The 17,950-nt window shown below is 42.4% G+C and overlaps 1 protein-coding gene across 3 annotated transcripts in view; it reads right to left on the bottom strand.

Moving 5' to 3' along the window:
• The window catches only part of NPRL3 (nitrogen permease regulator-like 3 (S. cerevisiae)), a 43,328-nt gene extending 26,310 nt beyond the window's left edge, over positions 1-17,018 (bottom strand). Inside the window, exons 1-6 of one of the 3 annotated variants that reach the window (XM_010290117.1) lie at positions 16,957-17,018; positions 11,618-11,656; positions 7,923-8,052; positions 4,487-4,561; positions 1,472-1,625; positions 560-641 (exon numbers count right to left, since the gene is read on the bottom strand). In XM_010290117.1, coding sequence (XP_010288419.1) covers positions 560-641; positions 1,472-1,625; positions 4,487-4,561; positions 7,923-8,006 — 395 coding nt within the window. In that variant the 5' untranslated portion in view covers positions 8,007-8,052; positions 11,618-11,656; positions 16,957-17,018. The remainder of the gene's footprint in view (positions 1-559; positions 642-1,471; positions 1,626-4,486; positions 4,562-7,922; positions 8,053-11,617; positions 11,657-16,956) is intronic. The other 2 variants (XM_010290118.1, XM_010290119.1) reach the window with 2 other exon arrangements.
• Positions 17,019-17,950: the final 932 nt, after the last annotated feature.

Consider the following 17,950-nt stretch of genomic DNA (forward strand, 5'->3'; position numbering starts at 1 on the left):
ACTAACTCCACATTCCTTTGAAATCCTTGCCAGAACTTTTAATCCAGTCAAGAAACATCATGTTACACTTTCCATTCTGCTGAAAGTCTCACCACATAATCCAAATTCACTGTCCAGACACGCACAGTGTAACCAAATGAAGCCAGGGCAGTATCTGACTTGCCATCGGGGCTAGATGCAGCATTTTTCTCTTAGCTGCAGGTTTAGAGCACTTCTACAGTGAAACAATATTCATATTATGAAACTTCTCAATTCTACCATTCACTTGTCATTATGTGCCTCTGTGCTAAAGAAGAAAATAATAATTCTTAAAGCTGTGACAGACATCACCAACTTTTAAGAACCATAACATATCCAAAGGGAGACCAAGGTAATGATTAGGATAGCAATTCTGCAAAGATTTCACCTGAGAGTTAGCCTTCACATTGCTCCACCTGGTCTAAAACCCAAATGCCAATGAGTCAACAGCATGAAGAGGTGGATAATACCCTAAGAAACAGGGCCAAGAGGTTTCAGTGAGAAGCAGCATACTATAAGCCATGAAGAAAATCCCACTTACCTGTCATATGTCTCTTTGAGATCTCTGGCCAGTTTGCATTTGGGTAGGATGTGATGAAAAGGTGACTGTGGCCCCTCTGTGGCTATGGAAAATTTCAAAACATGAAAACAAACAACTGATTTCAAAGCAAAGAGAGTTTCCTCTTCCCCCACTAGGTATCAACCAGTATCTTAGGGACAGAATCCATATCTTTTTAAGCTACAATTATCTTCCAAAGCTTTTACAGTAACTAGATGTTAAAATAATAATAGTGAATTATTGCCAGCTTCTCCTAAACCTCAACCTCAGTTAAGCACATGTAACTGTGAATTTGACAAGTGATGATTTTAAGTGGTTTTGTTTTTATACATGTTCGTTTTAATTTTTAATGCTTGCAGCAAGATGATGCATCACTGTCAGGTAGAGTTCACCTTAAATACTGCACATTATTATAGTAAATTGCTCTGAACTACGGTCTATAAAAATGCTCTGTAACTATTTACTAGCCATGGTAACAACATGTAAGAGTAAAGTTTCCACACAAGAAGTTTGATGACTCAGCACACAGCATTAAAGCATGGGAAACATTGCTCTAGGTTGGGTGAAGCAGGCTACATACGAGTTCTTCCATCTCAGCCTGACAGGCAGATCCAAATTTGATGGTTCAGTGCACATTCTCCAGCGATCACACTGAACTGAGCTGGCAAGGAAAGCAAACAAGCTACTTCATTTCTAAAGCTGACGTCTCTGCATAGGGATAGTGATGGTGGATGAGGCAAAATGCAGTCAAAAGCTGTCAGAATGCTAAAGAGCACCAAAACTTGTTCATACTGATCCCAGCCACAAAAGAAGTAAGAAGGCACAATCAGCGCTTTTCTGAAAAAGTGCTCCTGGACAAACATATTCCTGCACAAAGCTAAGCTCAGCACTCACTTTCTGACATGGCAGACACTTCGTCCTGAATAGCCAAGATCAACTTGGCCTCCCTGGTCAGGTATTGGCAGCGGCGCTCCTCGTGCTGCAAGACTATGGCGATTCTGCGGGAGAGGTTGTGTAAGCAGTTTATCACGGATGGATCTGCATTGGCCTACAGGTAACACAGGAAAAAACAGGTCGTTCATTCAGTCACAATCACATATATGGAACTACAGGGATGGATAACTAGTCAAAATCATTATCTTTAGCAGATATCAAAAGTCAGCCTCTTTGGCAACTGGCAAAAGAAAGGAATTTTCTCTAGGAGCAACAAAGCAGAAGCTCGGAGACGTCCAAAGGTAAAAAGACGTCTCGGGGATTTCTAAGCTTGTCTATGTGCATCAAATGAACACAGCACCTGGAGTATGATACTCCTATCTGGTTTAATTTTTCCAGTTGTTAATGAGCGTTCTGCTAGCAGAGAGGCCAAAGAACTCAATTTCACACAGTGAGAAAAGAAAATGTCAAGCTATTTGAGAAGTCAGGATATCACGATGTTCAGGTTAAATTCACCGGTAGGACAAGGACTGCAGTGCCTTTAACACAGCCCATCCACTCCATGTTGCTATACTGATGATTGTCTTGCAAGCTGACAAGACAGTAACTCAGCAAGAATTACCAGGACATGATCAACAATTTGATCCCAAACCAGAATGAATTTGGATTTACGCTCCCGAACATTTCACAAATATGGCTTATTACTAACACTGCATTTGTGTGAGTCCCAGAATGAAAGTGCTGGAAAAATCTATCGTGTAAGTCCAGCTGACAAGGCGGGGGACGTGGTGGCTCCAGTCTGAGTAAGCAGCTGCTTCATGTTTGTTAAGACATTTAAAGGAATTTACAGTTCTAGCAAGCGATAACTTGGCATGTAAACTAGCAAGCCATGAATCATCATTTTTGGATTCCACTGTTCTTGCTGAGTCACGACACGTTGGTAACCCTGAAGCTTCAACACAGCAGGATCAGTGCTGATTATAGCATTTGGGACTTTGCCTGCTCTGTCTGCCCACTGCAGATGGACCTTCATCTTTATCTCAGAACGCCTCCACCCACCTTCTGCAGTGCACTACACCATGCTAGGAAAAAATTTCCACTTGCTTCTTGCACAGCACTTTCCAGAAACTAGACAGCTCTCTACGAACTAAGAGCGTCTCATTTGGCAAATATGATTTAGCGCTGCATTACACACACAATTACATCAGTATCATCACAGTGTCAAAATGCCAAAAAAGCAAGTTTTCCTAGGAGGACTACTAGAAATTAGATTCCAGAAAAATATTGTGAATGAAGGAGCTTTGGTTTCAACACTTCTGCTTCCACATGACTCAATGCACATGAACGTTTGTGTTTGCATGTGCATGTACACATACTTACCTACCACTGAAGCATGGTGCTTTAGCAATACACCAAAACAAAGTTCTTGAAGTTAATGTCTCTTAATGTGTGAAATCTAAAATCAACTCCTGTATTGCAAATTCAGCACTTCCTGACCTAAGAACGTCCCAAAGCACAAGAACACTAGATACCCAGCAGAACTCAGTGAATGATTTCTTGCTTGATTCAGACTGATTGCTGGGATAACCATCTCGTGTGAAACCTTGCTCTTCAACTGAGGACAAGCTGTCCAGACTGTGGCCACGTCTATGTTAAGTCACCACTGGGAAGCCAGCAGTAAGAAAAGTACTAGTGCTAAAAGGAAAAAAAAAAGGTCACTTCACAAGCAGGGAGATGGAGGCTTTTGAATCATGACATTATATCCACTCCAGCAAAAATCAACTATTTCCACAGACAGCTATTCCAGCTCCCTCTTTTATTTTTACAGTGTTTCTTCATATGTGTACATGCCACAAAAAGAATGTGATGGCTCCACAGATACAACCTGTGGGCTGGGAAAAGAAACCCAGAGCTCAGAAATCAAATAATGCTCAAACATAATGAAATTTCTACCGTTTTACACCACCTAATTAGCCAAGCCAGGATCCCTCAGCAAAGATACCAACATCTAGTCAATAGAGTAGGCCTGAAAAAAAATTCCAAGCGAAAACTACTCTTTCCTCCCGGTTCTTGCTAAGCATCAAAACCTACTTATTCTTCACTTTTACCTTCTTCTCATTTAGAATACTACAGCCGCTGCTCCCCAGCACTCTCCCTTTACAATGATCTCATTGCTAAGAGGAGGCAGCTTTCAAACACTGTGCATTTAATTATAAAAAAAGCCTAGAGGCACCGGGCAAAGGCACATGTCTCTGTATCATACAGCATGAGTAAGGCCTCAAAAAACAGTGCTGTGCTGAGCCAGAGTAGGTTTCTGAATGACTCTGCACTGAGCAAGTTGACTGAGGCTATGGTGGGGACCTGACTCTTAGGGCTGGCCAAGCATGAGCTGCTGTCCACGCTGCCTCTGCTTCCGGAGCAGAGCCGACCACCACGGTCCAAGCTGCATGGAGTCACAAGGGCTCGGGCAGTGTGGCTGTATGGACTTGGTCCTATCCCGGGCAGGAATAGAGCAGTCACGTACAGAGCGCGGCATCTGACACACAGGACAGTCAGACCCAGGCTGCCTTCTTGCAGAGCTCAGTTGGACAAGCCTCAATTGCAGGGTCTAGAAAAATCACAGCAGATTACCAGCTCACCAACAGCAGAAGACAAGACATATATAGGACTTGCAGCTGGGTTCATATTTATTTTGCAAAGTGGTTTCTTGCATGCCTTTACACTCGAGATATTTAAAACCAAAAACTCTAGAAAATGTCCTAGAAGAGGTGTACTTGTTTTCCACTGGGCTGGAAAACCTTCCCACTTGTTAGTGTTATATTCTACATTGTTTAGGTTTGTTGTTTCAAATTAAAATATCCCAGCGAAATCAGGCACCGAACATTTTACAAGAGATTACTGGAATGTGAGCCTACTGCATTCTCTTATACATCCAAAGCATATCTCACTGTCAGATGCAATGAAGACTGTCCTTACCCTTAGTGCAAACACCACGTTGAAGAGAATCATAGTGGGCATCTCTCTCTTTGGTGAGGGATCAGTTTTGGATACCTGAAAAATATTTTTTTAAAAAATCCCATAGTCTAGTGTTAGTTGTATCCAGTAACAAAGGGGAAAAGAAAAATAAAAAAAAGCCTAACAGTCAAGTAACAAGTTTGCTGAGAAAAGAAAGCAGACAAATCAAATTACATCAACAAGTCTGACTTGTAAAAAATAAAACTATGATTTTGTGTTTTTTTGTTAAAGCGCCACAGTTACTCTAGAACACTGCCTTTTCTGAGAAGCTATGAAGACTTAAACCAAAGCATTTTGGTTGTGACCATGGAAATGAGTATCAGTTAAGGTCTTACTAGGTGTCTTTACTATTGCATTTTAGCATCATTAGGGACCCTAGGTTTAAACTCCTTATCACGATTGTCAAATAGATTGTTCACTGAAGAGAAGTCCATAGATTTCTCATCCCAGGCCACGCCTTTTCCTTCCCAAAATCCTCATCTGGATTGCATGATGTTACAAATTGTTGCTTTTATCAGAAAAAATATGCTCTAGAACTGCAGTACTAAAATAAAAGGTTTGATTTTCCCTTCCTGCAGGATTTCAAACACATTCTCCAGCTGCCACCCTTCTTTCTGCAGCAGAGGACTTCATCCCTAACTCAGGTACAGACTTTCTGGTGAGGAGGAACAGTGGAAGCCAAGACAAGCAAGTTGAATTTGCACATCCCAGACTAACCAACTCTGAATCGAGCAAGCGTCGCCACAAGATGGAGCACAAAATCCAGAGGACATTCCTGCCCCCCCCACCGCTCCCTGCTGCCCACTCAATCCACCCCCAAGTGAAAACAGCTATAACCTGCCAAGCAAACACCCAGCTAACCTCATATTTAGTAGCCACCGTATGTGCATATGTAGGTAATGCAGCATCTGAGACGGGGCAAACGCGGAGAAGATGGCAACAGCAGAGCTGCATCCACCCTTCCTGGCAGATCCCAAGCATCAGCAACAGACTGCGCAGCAGCGAACTCCAAGGTCTGAGTGCTTTCACTCGGTAGTCTTAAAAATTAGAGAAACTAAAAGAAGTGATACATATTTTTGTTTTTTGCTAAAGTGTAAGCGAAGTTCTATCAAAAAGGCAGTGATGGGAGGGTGGTAAAGCCAATTTACTGCATTTGTTTATTCTCCTGGAGTAACAGGTTCCAGGATGTCTTGTGAACTTCAAGAAAGACTCAAAAGCATTTCTGAGTGTAGGGACTGATCCTGTTCCTTCCTTAAAATCAAAGAAACTACCATCATTAACATCAATTGGGATGCAGGCTAGATTTCCTATCACCTCTTGTCCAGAAAAAAAGAAGAAAAGGCTAAGCTGGAAAAGAAAATGCTGAAGGAATTTGAAGAATTCAGAATATTGCTACATAAAAGGCAGTCTGGCACACAGGATTAAATATTCCTGCTCTTGTAACTCCTGAATCTCATCTGAGTAAGAATTTGCTGAGCTGCCCCATGGATTAATTTACTGCAGTTTGAACTCCGAAGAAACCCAAACCAGAGACTGTCAGGTTACTCTGGTCACTGTCTTTGCTCCATGGGAAAGGAGCTCCATTTACCTTCCTCCTAATTGCAGAAGGGGTCCCAGATTTAGACTCAAATGAACCAGCAGGGATGGCTGCCGTGTCTAGAAGATTCTGGACACCAGAAAGTTCTGGAGTACCTACTGGGGTGATAAGACACGCCCAAAAAGAAGATCCTACAAGTAACAAAAAAGTGTTTACAGAACTTTATAACTTGGTTTATTTACCCAGATGCAATTTTATTTAGACAAATTGAAAATGAAGAGACATTCCATGTCACTGACATTCCATAAAATTGACTGGAAAGTGGAGACAATGTATAATAATATGTGGTGAAAAAATGCAAATACAAATTTTCAACCTCATTTACACTACATTTAGGAAGTTGTGCCTTTCGGACAAAATTAGCAAAATAAAGGAATCTGATACTGTGAGGGAACAGGCCACTGCTGTCAGGGTCCTGAGGGCACCAAAAGGTCTTAGTGGCCCTGACCAGCCCCGACTGGGTCCCCACACACACCCTAGCCCATGACCCAGGAGCCCTGTTTAAGCTCGGCCCTGGAGCCCCATTTAAGCTCAGCCCAGGGCGTGGAGGTGTGCCTGTCTCCAGCCCTGCGTCCTGGATGGACCTTCGACCTACGTCGGCATAGGCAGCTTGTCTCCTGGATGGACCCTTGTCAAGCACATTGCAGCCTTGTCCTCCAGCCCTTGTCTTTGGTCCTATCTCCTTTTGCTCCTGGCTGGGGTCCCTGTACGGACCTGGGGCCTTGTTCATCACCTGCCTTGTCTGAAGGACCTACACACACTTACACAGCTTGGGGACACTTGAATTCTGTCTTCCAAAACAGCTTAAACATTTGGACTGAGTCTTGGTGATCCTCCATCACATTTCTTGTAGACTCATGACTGAGTTTCAAAAGTGGAACACTAGCCTCTCTTGATGCTTGAGGCCAGCTCCTCACTTGGATTAAAGCAGTCTGGTCCTCTAAATATCAAGCAGCAGTTGCCAACAATCTGTTTGCACCTCTAATTATAGACAGAAAGGATGACAGAATTGGCAAGCTGATTTTTTTCCCCTGAGAAAATGAACAACTGACTGAGTAAGTTTGATGAAAAATGAGACCAAAGCAGTTCAGTGAGAGAGATCAGTCTTGGATTCAGAAATTACCAAAGCCTAGTTCATTCTAATAGTCTATGAGGAAGAAGGAATGGGAGAGGGAATATTTGGCACATAAAAGCATTTAATTCTTTCCTAGGTTCCTAGGACCTTCTCCATAGCCTAGGTGGCAACTGCTTTCATTCCAAGCAGCTAAAACACAGGCCATGGAGCAAGGTCTCAATGCAAATAACAGCCTGATTTTGTCCACAAGAAAATTTTAGACCTCTTTCAACATCCTAGCTATTCCAGTCAAGCCTTGTGAATCATCTTCAGCACCAGTAAGAGTTAAAAGCTAAATAAGGCTGATGCGGCTTCTAGCATTTGTGAAGGTTTTAGGTGGCGCTTTTATTTTTTTAACTGCCATACTAATTAGAGGTGCTAAAAAGCTAACTTGCAATAACTAACACAGTGAGAAACAGCTTTTTGAGCTGGACTGCTTAGTATTACTTCTCTTTACCCACACTGCTCTTGTACAGTAACCAGAGGGGGGTTTCTGTGAATCACTGACACCTCTCCCTCAGTTTGCCACTCACTGTATTCATCTGGAAGTAAGTAACAGACAGCTTTAAGCATCAGGAAGTAAAAACGGGATCAAAAGCCAACACGCACATTCTGAATTCTGTTTCCTAACTAAGCCAGGCAGTTTGAAAAGAAGGCAGGTCTCCAGAGCAGACCTCGTACTGTACCTGCCCAAGGGCGTGCTGAAGCAACGTGGGATGGCCAACAAAGCGAACATTATCAATCTTCAGTTCAAACTTTTTGCCACACATATCTGACTTGGTAGCCAAAATTGTTGCCAGGATGACATCTGAAAACCTTGAAGAGCAGAAACAGAAGGTTATTATAATTTTCAAAAAGCATACCCCCAGAATATTCCTCCAAATACAGATACTTGTAAGTTTTTAAAGTATTTTAAGTTGTGTATAAATTGCTGTACCTGGAGTACCATCAATTATGGAAAATTAAGAACCCCTTAATTACATCACTCAGATCATCACAATTATAAAACAGGAAGCATTCACGACAAAGACTGCAGGGTCATGCTTATTTAATTACATGCTCAGCAAAATACACTGGAAAGATTAGATGCAGTTTGCTTAAATATAAAAACAGCTTGAGTTAGCCATTGCCTGGATTTAGCTACAGGTTAATGAACTTACTAAGCAACTACATACCAACGCAGCCTGTCACTCAAGCACAACAGAGATCTTTAAGCCACCCAGTATGGCAGAGGGGAAGGCAAGAAAGAGCCAATTCAATTACAAGAAACATACATCCAACACTTGTCCCTCCTTTCCCAAATCTCATCAGTGAGATGGAAAGTAACTCACTTAACAGACTCAACCTGTGGTCAACAGACCACCTGCACCCTTCTGAGAGCTGCCTGGCCTCACCTGGGCTTTCCTCATTCAATAAACTGAACTGAGCCAAATTGTTGTGACAGGGCAGGCTCTTCCCAACACCGACCATGGTGTCACTGGATTGCTCTGGGAAGAAGGCAGCTGCGAGACAGGAGGGCAAGTATCTACAAGGAGTCTGTCCCGTAAAATACAGCTAGCACTGCAAAAACAGGTAAGAATCCAGTGTGACAAGGGAGGAATTCTGCAACCACTCATTGGTGTGGTCTCTACAAACACTCAGGGTGTCCCCTGAGACAGTGGAGCTCAAATCCACAGGGAAAAGAACCTCAGCTGCTGCAGGGAACTTGCGGTTCTAGAATGGGAGCAGTGCAAGGTTCGGTATTAGCAAGTTCTTTCCTCGTCTGATTTCTCAGAGGCTCCTATTTAACCAAATGAATTTCAAACCAGTTTCTGATGAGACCATTTTTTTTAAGAATGGAAGTCTTTATTTCATTTTCTTTCTTTACATTCAGGGAAGTGTGCCTATGTCAGACCATCCCCCTCCACCAGGCAGGTATCCCAGATAACCCAGTATCACTCAAAGAAAAGGGCAGGCATGGGTGTGTGCTGCACTCGCCTTATCTCTGGGCCACAAGTGAGCCCTCAATGCCCAGAGAAGGAATTAATGTACCATATTCCTGGCTCACTCTGAGCGAGTTATGGAGCACTACAGAAATTAAGACAAATGCACACAGCCAGGTCTTTTGTGTGTATCCATCTGCATATGACCTAAAGGGCATTTCTTTTATTAGACCTACATATACTGAAGACGAAGGAAAACAGAGGGGCTTTCCAAGCTGCCAGAGCCCCTGGTGTTTGTACAAACAGGTCACCCTGGCCACAGCACACTGCTTACATCTGGCTCGTGGAAGGAGCAGCTCTGTACAAACTTCCAAATCCCTGGCCACTCTGCTCCAAACACAGCTAAGGACCAGCAGAGAGATGGGGAAAGTAGCCAGAGACTCGTGGGGCCACCGAGCCCACACACTGCACCAGGCTGCACACGGAACACATGGAGTTCTTCAAGAAAGCGTAAAGCGTCCTCAAACAGGACTTGGACTGACAGTCCTTGGAGATCACATTCAAAACAGGAAAAAAAAGTCACCATGGCAGCAGTGAGCTTTTCCCCCTCTATGTGCCCCCTTCAGCTGTGTTAACAGGCTCATCATGGAGCCAGAGTGTAATAGCAATGGATCCAAAACGAGCATATGTTTTGGGGAGCAGAGGGAGAAGGAGGCAAATTAGAAAACGCCTGCTTGCTGGTAAGAAATGAGTTACTCTTCCCTCCCCCAGCCTTGGCAAAGGATATCTTGGGAGCTGGAAAACTGATCATTATGATGACTTTCGCCCCTGTTAAGATTTGATTTTTACAAGAAATTACACCAGATCTTTTAACAGATAAATGTGGTGCCGAACGCAACAGTTCAGCACTTCCCCAAGAGAGCTCATGACACCGACAGCCCTGTCTGCCTCTGTGGGGAGGAGGAGGAGATCAAACGGTTGATTTTGTGAAGTCCTCCATATCTTCTCACTAGCAGAGGCTTCTCTTTCTGGAAGAGTACTGCACCTGCAGCCAGATGACACACTCAGGAAGGATAACCCTGTGATGGGTTACAGGTGCTCCCTGATGGATACAGACACCTGGTATCACTGCAGGCTCTCCCAAGAGTAACCTAGGCTCCAGCTCCATCCTCCTTGTCTGACAGCCTAGATTCATTGGTTTGGCTGGTTTGAGGGTTTTGCCCCCAATGGTCTACATAATTTACACATTTCTTAGGCCTTGGGATGATAGGGAGGTTGAGGGACAGCAGATATGTTATTCCCATCATTTCAATTCAGTAACATTTTTAATACTGATTTTCTAATCTCTGGGGTGTATTAAGATGACCTAAAAATACTGATTCCTCTGAGCCCAAGAGTTTGTTAGAAGCAGATTAGGTTTCACAGTCAGGCAGCAACAGTCCCTTCTGCTTTTATGAGATGAGTCTGAGCATTGTGATTTCCAGAGGGAAGCAAACCTCTCCTGTACTAAGGAATTCAGCAATCAGAAACTAAATAGAAAAAAACAAAGCTTTGATTTGCCCAAAATATCCTACTGCTCCTATCATGAGGTCAACACAGCAGCAAGAGCAGAAAACCAGCAGTACGATACAAACCACACTAGTGCAGATCGACTGCTGTCACCAGCAGCTCCTCTGGAAACCCAGCTGAAACAACAGTTGCTTTAGCTTTAGCACATGGAAAAGGAGGGGGAAAGAATCTCAAACACAAATTCATTTGTTTCCCAAGAACAGACAGTAACTTCTTATATGCCACAGGAATTCAAAGCAAGGTTATAAATTCTTCTTTGAAGTAACTTAGAATGGGAGCTGAGTATCTAGGGGAGAATCTTAACGTTAAGTGGGGACTAGAGATGCAGTTTAGTACTTCTGGGCCCCCGGGCAGAGATAAGCACTCTGCCCTCCACACATTCAAAAAGGGTCTGTAACGCAGTCATCCAGTTTAGCTTAGTGGGGCACCAAGAACAAGCAACCAGAGCAGCTGCTCTAAGCCAGGTCCCTGGAAGAGCTCTCCATAATTACTGTGGGATTAAATAGTTTACTCACTGATTTGTACTTTTAAGTCATTGCTCATCAGAAAGCAATTTGTTTCAGGGCTCCTTGCTGGAATAACTACAATGCCAAAGCTAGACTTGTTGCATTCTTGGAGGATCACAACTTTTCTCAATTCACAAAGAAATGGGGACAGTACCACGTCCATTCTGGACACCCTACAGGAAGCACAGAAATGTTAGTAGGACCTTGATAATTATCCTAGCATAAACCTTTAGCAATACATTTCCCACAGACATTGTGATTTAGCATATAATTATCTCATCATTCGGTGTAAAATAGAAACCAGAAACAAAGCACAATTAAAAGGATGGTGAGAAAAGAAAGCCATTCTGGACAAAGGTGATTGTTTAGAATGTTTGGTCTTACCCCGAAACCAATTGCTCATCAGTTAGAGGACATTGGTCTCTGAAATGGGAACATGGCCATAAAAACAAAACACAACAAAAAGAAAATAACGAGGCAAGTACACAAAATACAAAACAAAACAAAAAAAGAGATAACATTAAAAACTAGGATGAACTATTAAGAGTCAAACTCCTGTAAAGGAAATATAACTATTGAGAAGAGTCAAAAGTTAATTGTAGGTGAATTCCGGTGATATATTGCAGGCTTAGATTGACAACACAGAGAAAACGGGCTAAGGCATTTCAGTCCTCTCGCTAACACTGCCTTCTGTAATGTATTACCACGATACGCTGCATTTATGGACCTGTACTTACACCGTACTTTTTAATTCATGCTTACCTTAAGCGAAAATAGAAGAGGTTGCAGCCTGATTTAGAGCCGATTCTAAACTCCAGTTTCTTTTCTAGCCTATGACTAACATCTTCACCAACAGAACATCCCGTGCAGCCCCAAATGACCCACAGCTCTTCACAAGCGGTTCTGCTGCTTCCATACCCACGAGACTTAGAGGGTGCCAAGCATTTATTGTTGCATGCAGAGCCAGGATTCTGTAACGGGCCTTGCACACAGAGCTGCTGCTGCTCCCCGCAGGGATATAAGCAATAGGTGCAAGTCTGGCCAGACTGACAGCACAGGCATGAAGTCGTTCTCTGTCTTGGTCTGCCCCAGGCAGTAAGCAGAAACTTAGGAAGAGTAGGCTGAAAAAGCTTTTAAGGCAAAGAACCTGAAAATCTTCTTTACAACAGGTGTAAAGAACAAGGCTCTTTTAACGGTACTCCTATATCAGAGAAACAAACACCGATTTTCATTTTAACAGTCAACTGCGCTTTTTTCCCCAAATAACAGGAATAAAAGGACTTGTTTCCTGAAACAAATTTCCTAAATATCCTGAAAAATTAATCTGATAAAAAGCTTTATACTATCCACGTTAGAAAAGAGAGACAAAACAAAAACGTCCAACAATTATTAATCCAAAAGACAGCAGATTTCGACTGGTCATGTTGAAAAGGGAACCTAGAGCAATCCCAAATGACAAACTACACAAAGAGGGTGATATTACAGGAAGGGTGTTTAAAGGGATGAACAGATGAATGGAAAAGCATGGGCTTACAGAAAGGAAGCCTTTCAGAACAAATACAAGGAAGAACACTGGAGTCCAGTGAAAGAGGGACAGAGGATACAGAAACCTTATCACAGGAGAACTACTGTTTGTTAGAAAGGGACATTCAAGGCCTCGTTTGTCAGTAACTTGACTTTTTTTGTAACAGAAGCGTTTGGCCAATTAATGACATCAATGCTGTCAAACTTGCTAAACCCCCTTCAGTTAGACAGTTATGCTACTAAAAAATGCAGTCTGGTGTAACATATGTTACTATACATGCATCTTCATTAGAATTTTTGCTTGCTGACTGTACCGCCTTCAGAAAAACTCTAAAAAACATTTCAAACCACTTCAACAAAGCATCCTCTTCTGGCTTCAAAAGGGTAATTGCCTCATATTTTTTCAGAGGAAAAAATAAAACGAAAAATAGACCGGCAGGCATCTCCATAAGCTGTGAGTGGTATGTTTTACTGGTAAAGGACTCAAAAACTGAAGGATGTTTTGGAAGAGAGCAAATGATGAAAGGCTGAGAAGAAGTCAACAGAGACACTTGACAGGCAATTTTTTTTGACAGTGACAGATTCTTCTGAATAGCGTTTTGTTACGTGGCCACCATCAACACACCTCAATCACTTTTGCTGCTTGACTTGCTTTTAAAAAGGAAGAAAAATCTATATTCTGAAGACCCAAACACACAGCTCCATTCAGTAGAATACAAGCAAATACACACCAGTAACCTAGAGGTAGAATTTTCATGAATAGGCTGCAACCATCTATAAAAACCAAAAAGCATAACAATGACCAGGAAATTTGAGTAGGAAGGCTAAAAGAAATCCAATTATGCATACAAATATGCTATATGGAAATGGAGAATTAAGGCACCTAAACTGATCTAATTTTGTCCTTTCTGAGGCCATAAAGAAATACACACACCTCAACTGCTCCAGGAAAGGTCAGCTCAAAAAGTAATCGACCTGGGATCCAATAGCTTCGGAAAAAAGCAATAGTGAACCTTATCTAGGATACAATTGGTGACAGATTGCTAGTAAATTAAAGATAGCCATCCAGTACAAAAAAGGATGAATCCAACCCTCATAAGAACTACTGCAGCAACAAGATAAATCCGAAATAACCTTTGCTGCTGAACATGAAAACATGGGAAAGACCCAACCCTTCAACATTATCAAACTTGCCCTACACCATTAACTCAACCTAGCTGTCTGCCCACTCCAAAGCCTCAGTTTGTGCCACCAAAAACATCCACAGATGCTACTGATGTGTGGTGATTTAAAGGAATCTTTTTGCCAACTCTTCCTTGAAGAAGCCTTCCAGAAATAATACGAAACCACTTAATAAATTACTTTCATCAGGGACAACTGCAATCAGAAAATCACTACCACCAGAAAATGGACTGGACTTGATGCTGATGAAATCTCTCCATGGACTACTGAACTGAGCGTTTCAGTAAGAGAACCTCTGCACTGCAGGAGAACGAACTTACAGGGACAGAGCTGCCACTGGGGGAACAGCTCTCACAAAACCAGTCGTTCCATTCCTGGTCTCTCCAGCCTGATCTTCAACAGAAACATACAAAACACATTCCAAACAGGAGCGAAAATTCATAACACTGGTGAGGAAAAAAACCCCATGGGCTCAACGACAATACTGGTTTTACAGCATACGACAAACTCCTTCATTTCTTAGTTTACAAGTCCTATGCATCTTGCTCTCTCCAAGACATCTGCACCTTTCTGCCTCCACTTTCCCCTTAGAATCTCTGCTACTCCAAGGCACCAACTTCTGTTACTCCAAAAAAGGTCTGATACAAATGAAAAGTCTAAGCAAGCTGTTGTACACAGTTTTGAAGATCACTTTTTGTTTTGTGCGGGAAAAAGTGCCTGTGTACCTAAAACTTGCATACTTTTTCCACCTCTATGAGTAAGTCCTGTGAAAGATATTAACTCTGCCAACAAACCTCCTCTTGTCTAGTATAAATTAACAGTACTCAGTATATAAAGAGCATCAGCAATTTCTTCTACTAGCTGCTATCACTGAAGAGGATACATTTAGCTGCTACATCAGTTGTATAGGATGCAGTGGACTTACAACACTGGTTACACTGGTATTGGAGAAAAAGCTTTTCAGTAAACAAACTTGAAAGAAATGCAATTTTGAAAGAGACTTTGAATTTCTGAATGCAGATGCCCAGCCATGTAAGCAGCGCAGGCCGTGTGCTGGACCTCGATTATCTGGCCTCTAGCAGAACCAACACTTTAAGAGCAACATAAACACTCCTCGCTCCCTTTCATCTGCACGGCAGCTACCGACAGATCCGCAGGAGACAATATTAAGGGACTTTCTGTTAACAGACCTGAGTTGGCTGACACCTCAATTTCATCTAAGTAGATATAAGGCTTGTAAAAACTGACCTTAGTAAGAGTCAGGTGCAGATGCTGCAGCATGAATTTGTATATATTGCTATATACAAAACCGTCCAAGTGAGAACTACTTTTTTCTGAAGACCATCACAGCAGAGGGGGATTTCTGTCTTAATATTCTTTCATTCAGCACTTCAGAACTGTGATGCTTTGCACTTAGTGAGCTCAGTTGAGAGATCATCAATTCTTTTAAACACTAAAAGCTTAATAACAAATACCTGAGCAGGAGATGAACTTTCAAGCCCAGAGTTCTGGACACCACTACAATGAAATACTCTAAATCTCTGTTTAATGTAGGTTACATGCCAGCACATTCAATCTACTTAAAACCAGTTTCAGGAAAATACTAGCAGTTTTCTCATCTGACCATAAACTGAAATGATAAAAGCTTTTCCTACATCACTATAGTAGCCACATACTGCATCACCCTAATCCAGCACCACACACAGCATCCAACGAACGCAGCTCAGCATTAAGTGCTTCGTTCAACCTGCCAGAATGGCAGAGGCCAGGAGAATCAGTATCAGACAGAAGCTGGTACCGTTCCAGTGCTGCCTTAATCTATCTAGGGAAATACTAGAGCCAGGGTTTTGAACAGCAACCAACAAAATCCCTGAGATAACGAGCAAATGTGTGAGCCTTCCTAACGTGCATACTAGCTGCCGTCCATAGCACAGTCTGAAAGGCCATTCACTGATTACCAAACTTACAAAACCACGGCTTGCTCCCACTGTACCATACTGCACTCACGGCAGACATGACAGAAGGCTGCATTTGAAGGTTTCAAAGACGCCAGAAGAGGCAAGAGATATAAATACCTCAATCAAAATGTGTTTTCATAAGAACCCAGTCCTGGAAAAACGTATGAATTGATAAAGTTTACTGTCATGGGTGATTGTAATTTCCGCTGAACCGTTCTGCCATAAAGTTAAGAACAAGCTTACATTTTGCGAGGTTGGGATCTAAATTTCTTTTCTGAAATGGTGAGTACTTCTTTTTTACTTTTATGTGAGAGAAGAGCAGCAACTACCCCATTTTATTAATACTGGAGATTAAAACGCGTAACACAAAGAAGATCCGCAACTGAACTATGGGCCAAAGACAAAAAATCCTTTTTCTTTCCCAGATTTGTCTCATATCTGATAGTGATAAATCGAGAACCATGCAGCAGATTTCAGATTTTCTACAAAAACTAATTAGAGGGTCTATTCATATGTACATCCATGATGAACAACACAGTCTATTTTCAGTGCGTTTGTTACCCCCTGATTTCCTGTAACTGAAAGGCTAAGTCTCAGTTTCCCTTTGAGCTCCTATTTCACTCCACAGACACAAGGGGAGCTGTATCTGGGGAAACAAAATTAGTTATTCATTAGTGCACTGCAATTCCATACAACAATTACATAAGCTAGGGAAGAATTTGAGGCAATATATCCAGAGGTAGACAGGTAAAGAAAAGTGGAATTTTGTCAAAGTATTAATACTCCTAGCTTTGAAAAAGTAATACTGCCGTTCTGACGAGCACAAAATACCTGACCTGTACCTTGCCCAGAAAATAATAGATTCAGTACCATTCCCTCATGAGAAATTACTCATTACTAGGCACTAATTTGCTCATAACTTGGCATTAAAGCATTTCTTTGCAAGTTGTCTTCTATACAGCCCAAGAGGATTTGCTTACTAAACTACCAGGCAAGAGAGCAAGAGGCCATCTCTTCTGTGTTTCAAACTCTTAGGCAAGGAGAGATGTTTTCTCCTACCTGGAATCCCCATCTTGATCTTCTGTGGTGTCACCAGAGCTATTCACAGCGTATCGACTCCTTGGTTTATCTGAAACAAAGAATAAAGACAGCTTTTTCAAGGAACAATCTCCTTAAAGCGTTCATTAAAATAAGTGCATTAAGAGACTACTTGTGCATTAGGAGAATACTTGTCTGTGCCCTTTTTAAAATTATCTGTAACAGAGCTCTAAAAAAAGTAATACTAAAAGCAGAGAGCCTCCTCCTTTTTAGGTAGAAGTCTCTTGTTTTTACTTTCAAAAACAAATCCAAAAAATAGGCAAAAGGGGTTTTCATCTTCAGGGCATAAAGAGCAGAAAGCAAAACATTCACAGAAAAAACTTTTCTCTTAAGTGCCAGGTAACAGTTTGCAGTTCGAAAGAGAGCAGAAAATAAAATTCTGACCAATGCATTTCCCTCATTATTGCTTAGGTTTCAGGACAATGATAATGCTTTAGACATCTCTCCTGCGGTCACAGGTATCAAAACCCTTTACCAACAAAAAGCAGGAAGGGGGAGGAGGGAAACAGCTAGCCAAAAAACTGCCATGTTTTTGGATCTTACCTATAAAAACAAAAAGGGGTTTGAAGACAATTCTCTCTCGCTAAAAAGTGACTCACAGCCTAAACAGGGGTGTCAAACCTCTCGTGATACACAAGCGACCCAAGTCAAACAGCCCCATGGCTCTGCAGCACCTTTAGGCCATGGACCAAGACACTCGCGCGCCCGAGAGGCCAGGTGGGACCCTGGCCCTGACCGCAGCGCCGTGGGCGCAGCCATCCTGCCTCCAGCCCCGCGGAGTCCCTGGCTGCGGGCAGGGCCGAGTGCGGCCCCAGACACTGTCCCGAATCGGGAATGTTGGAGGAAGAGCTACAACCAACACTGGCTCCGCAGCGGCCAGCTCGCACCTCAACGACCCCGTGTTCCTGTTTTCCATAAGAGATGAAACCTCCTCCACCCCAATACTCAACACAAG

Source organism: Phaethon lepturus, unplaced genomic scaffold, assembly GCF_000687285.1.
Source record: "Phaethon lepturus isolate BGI_N335 unplaced genomic scaffold, ASM68728v1 scaffold33486, whole genome shotgun sequence".
NCBI lineage: Eukaryota > Metazoa > Chordata > Aves > Phaethontiformes > Phaethontidae > Phaethon > Phaethon lepturus.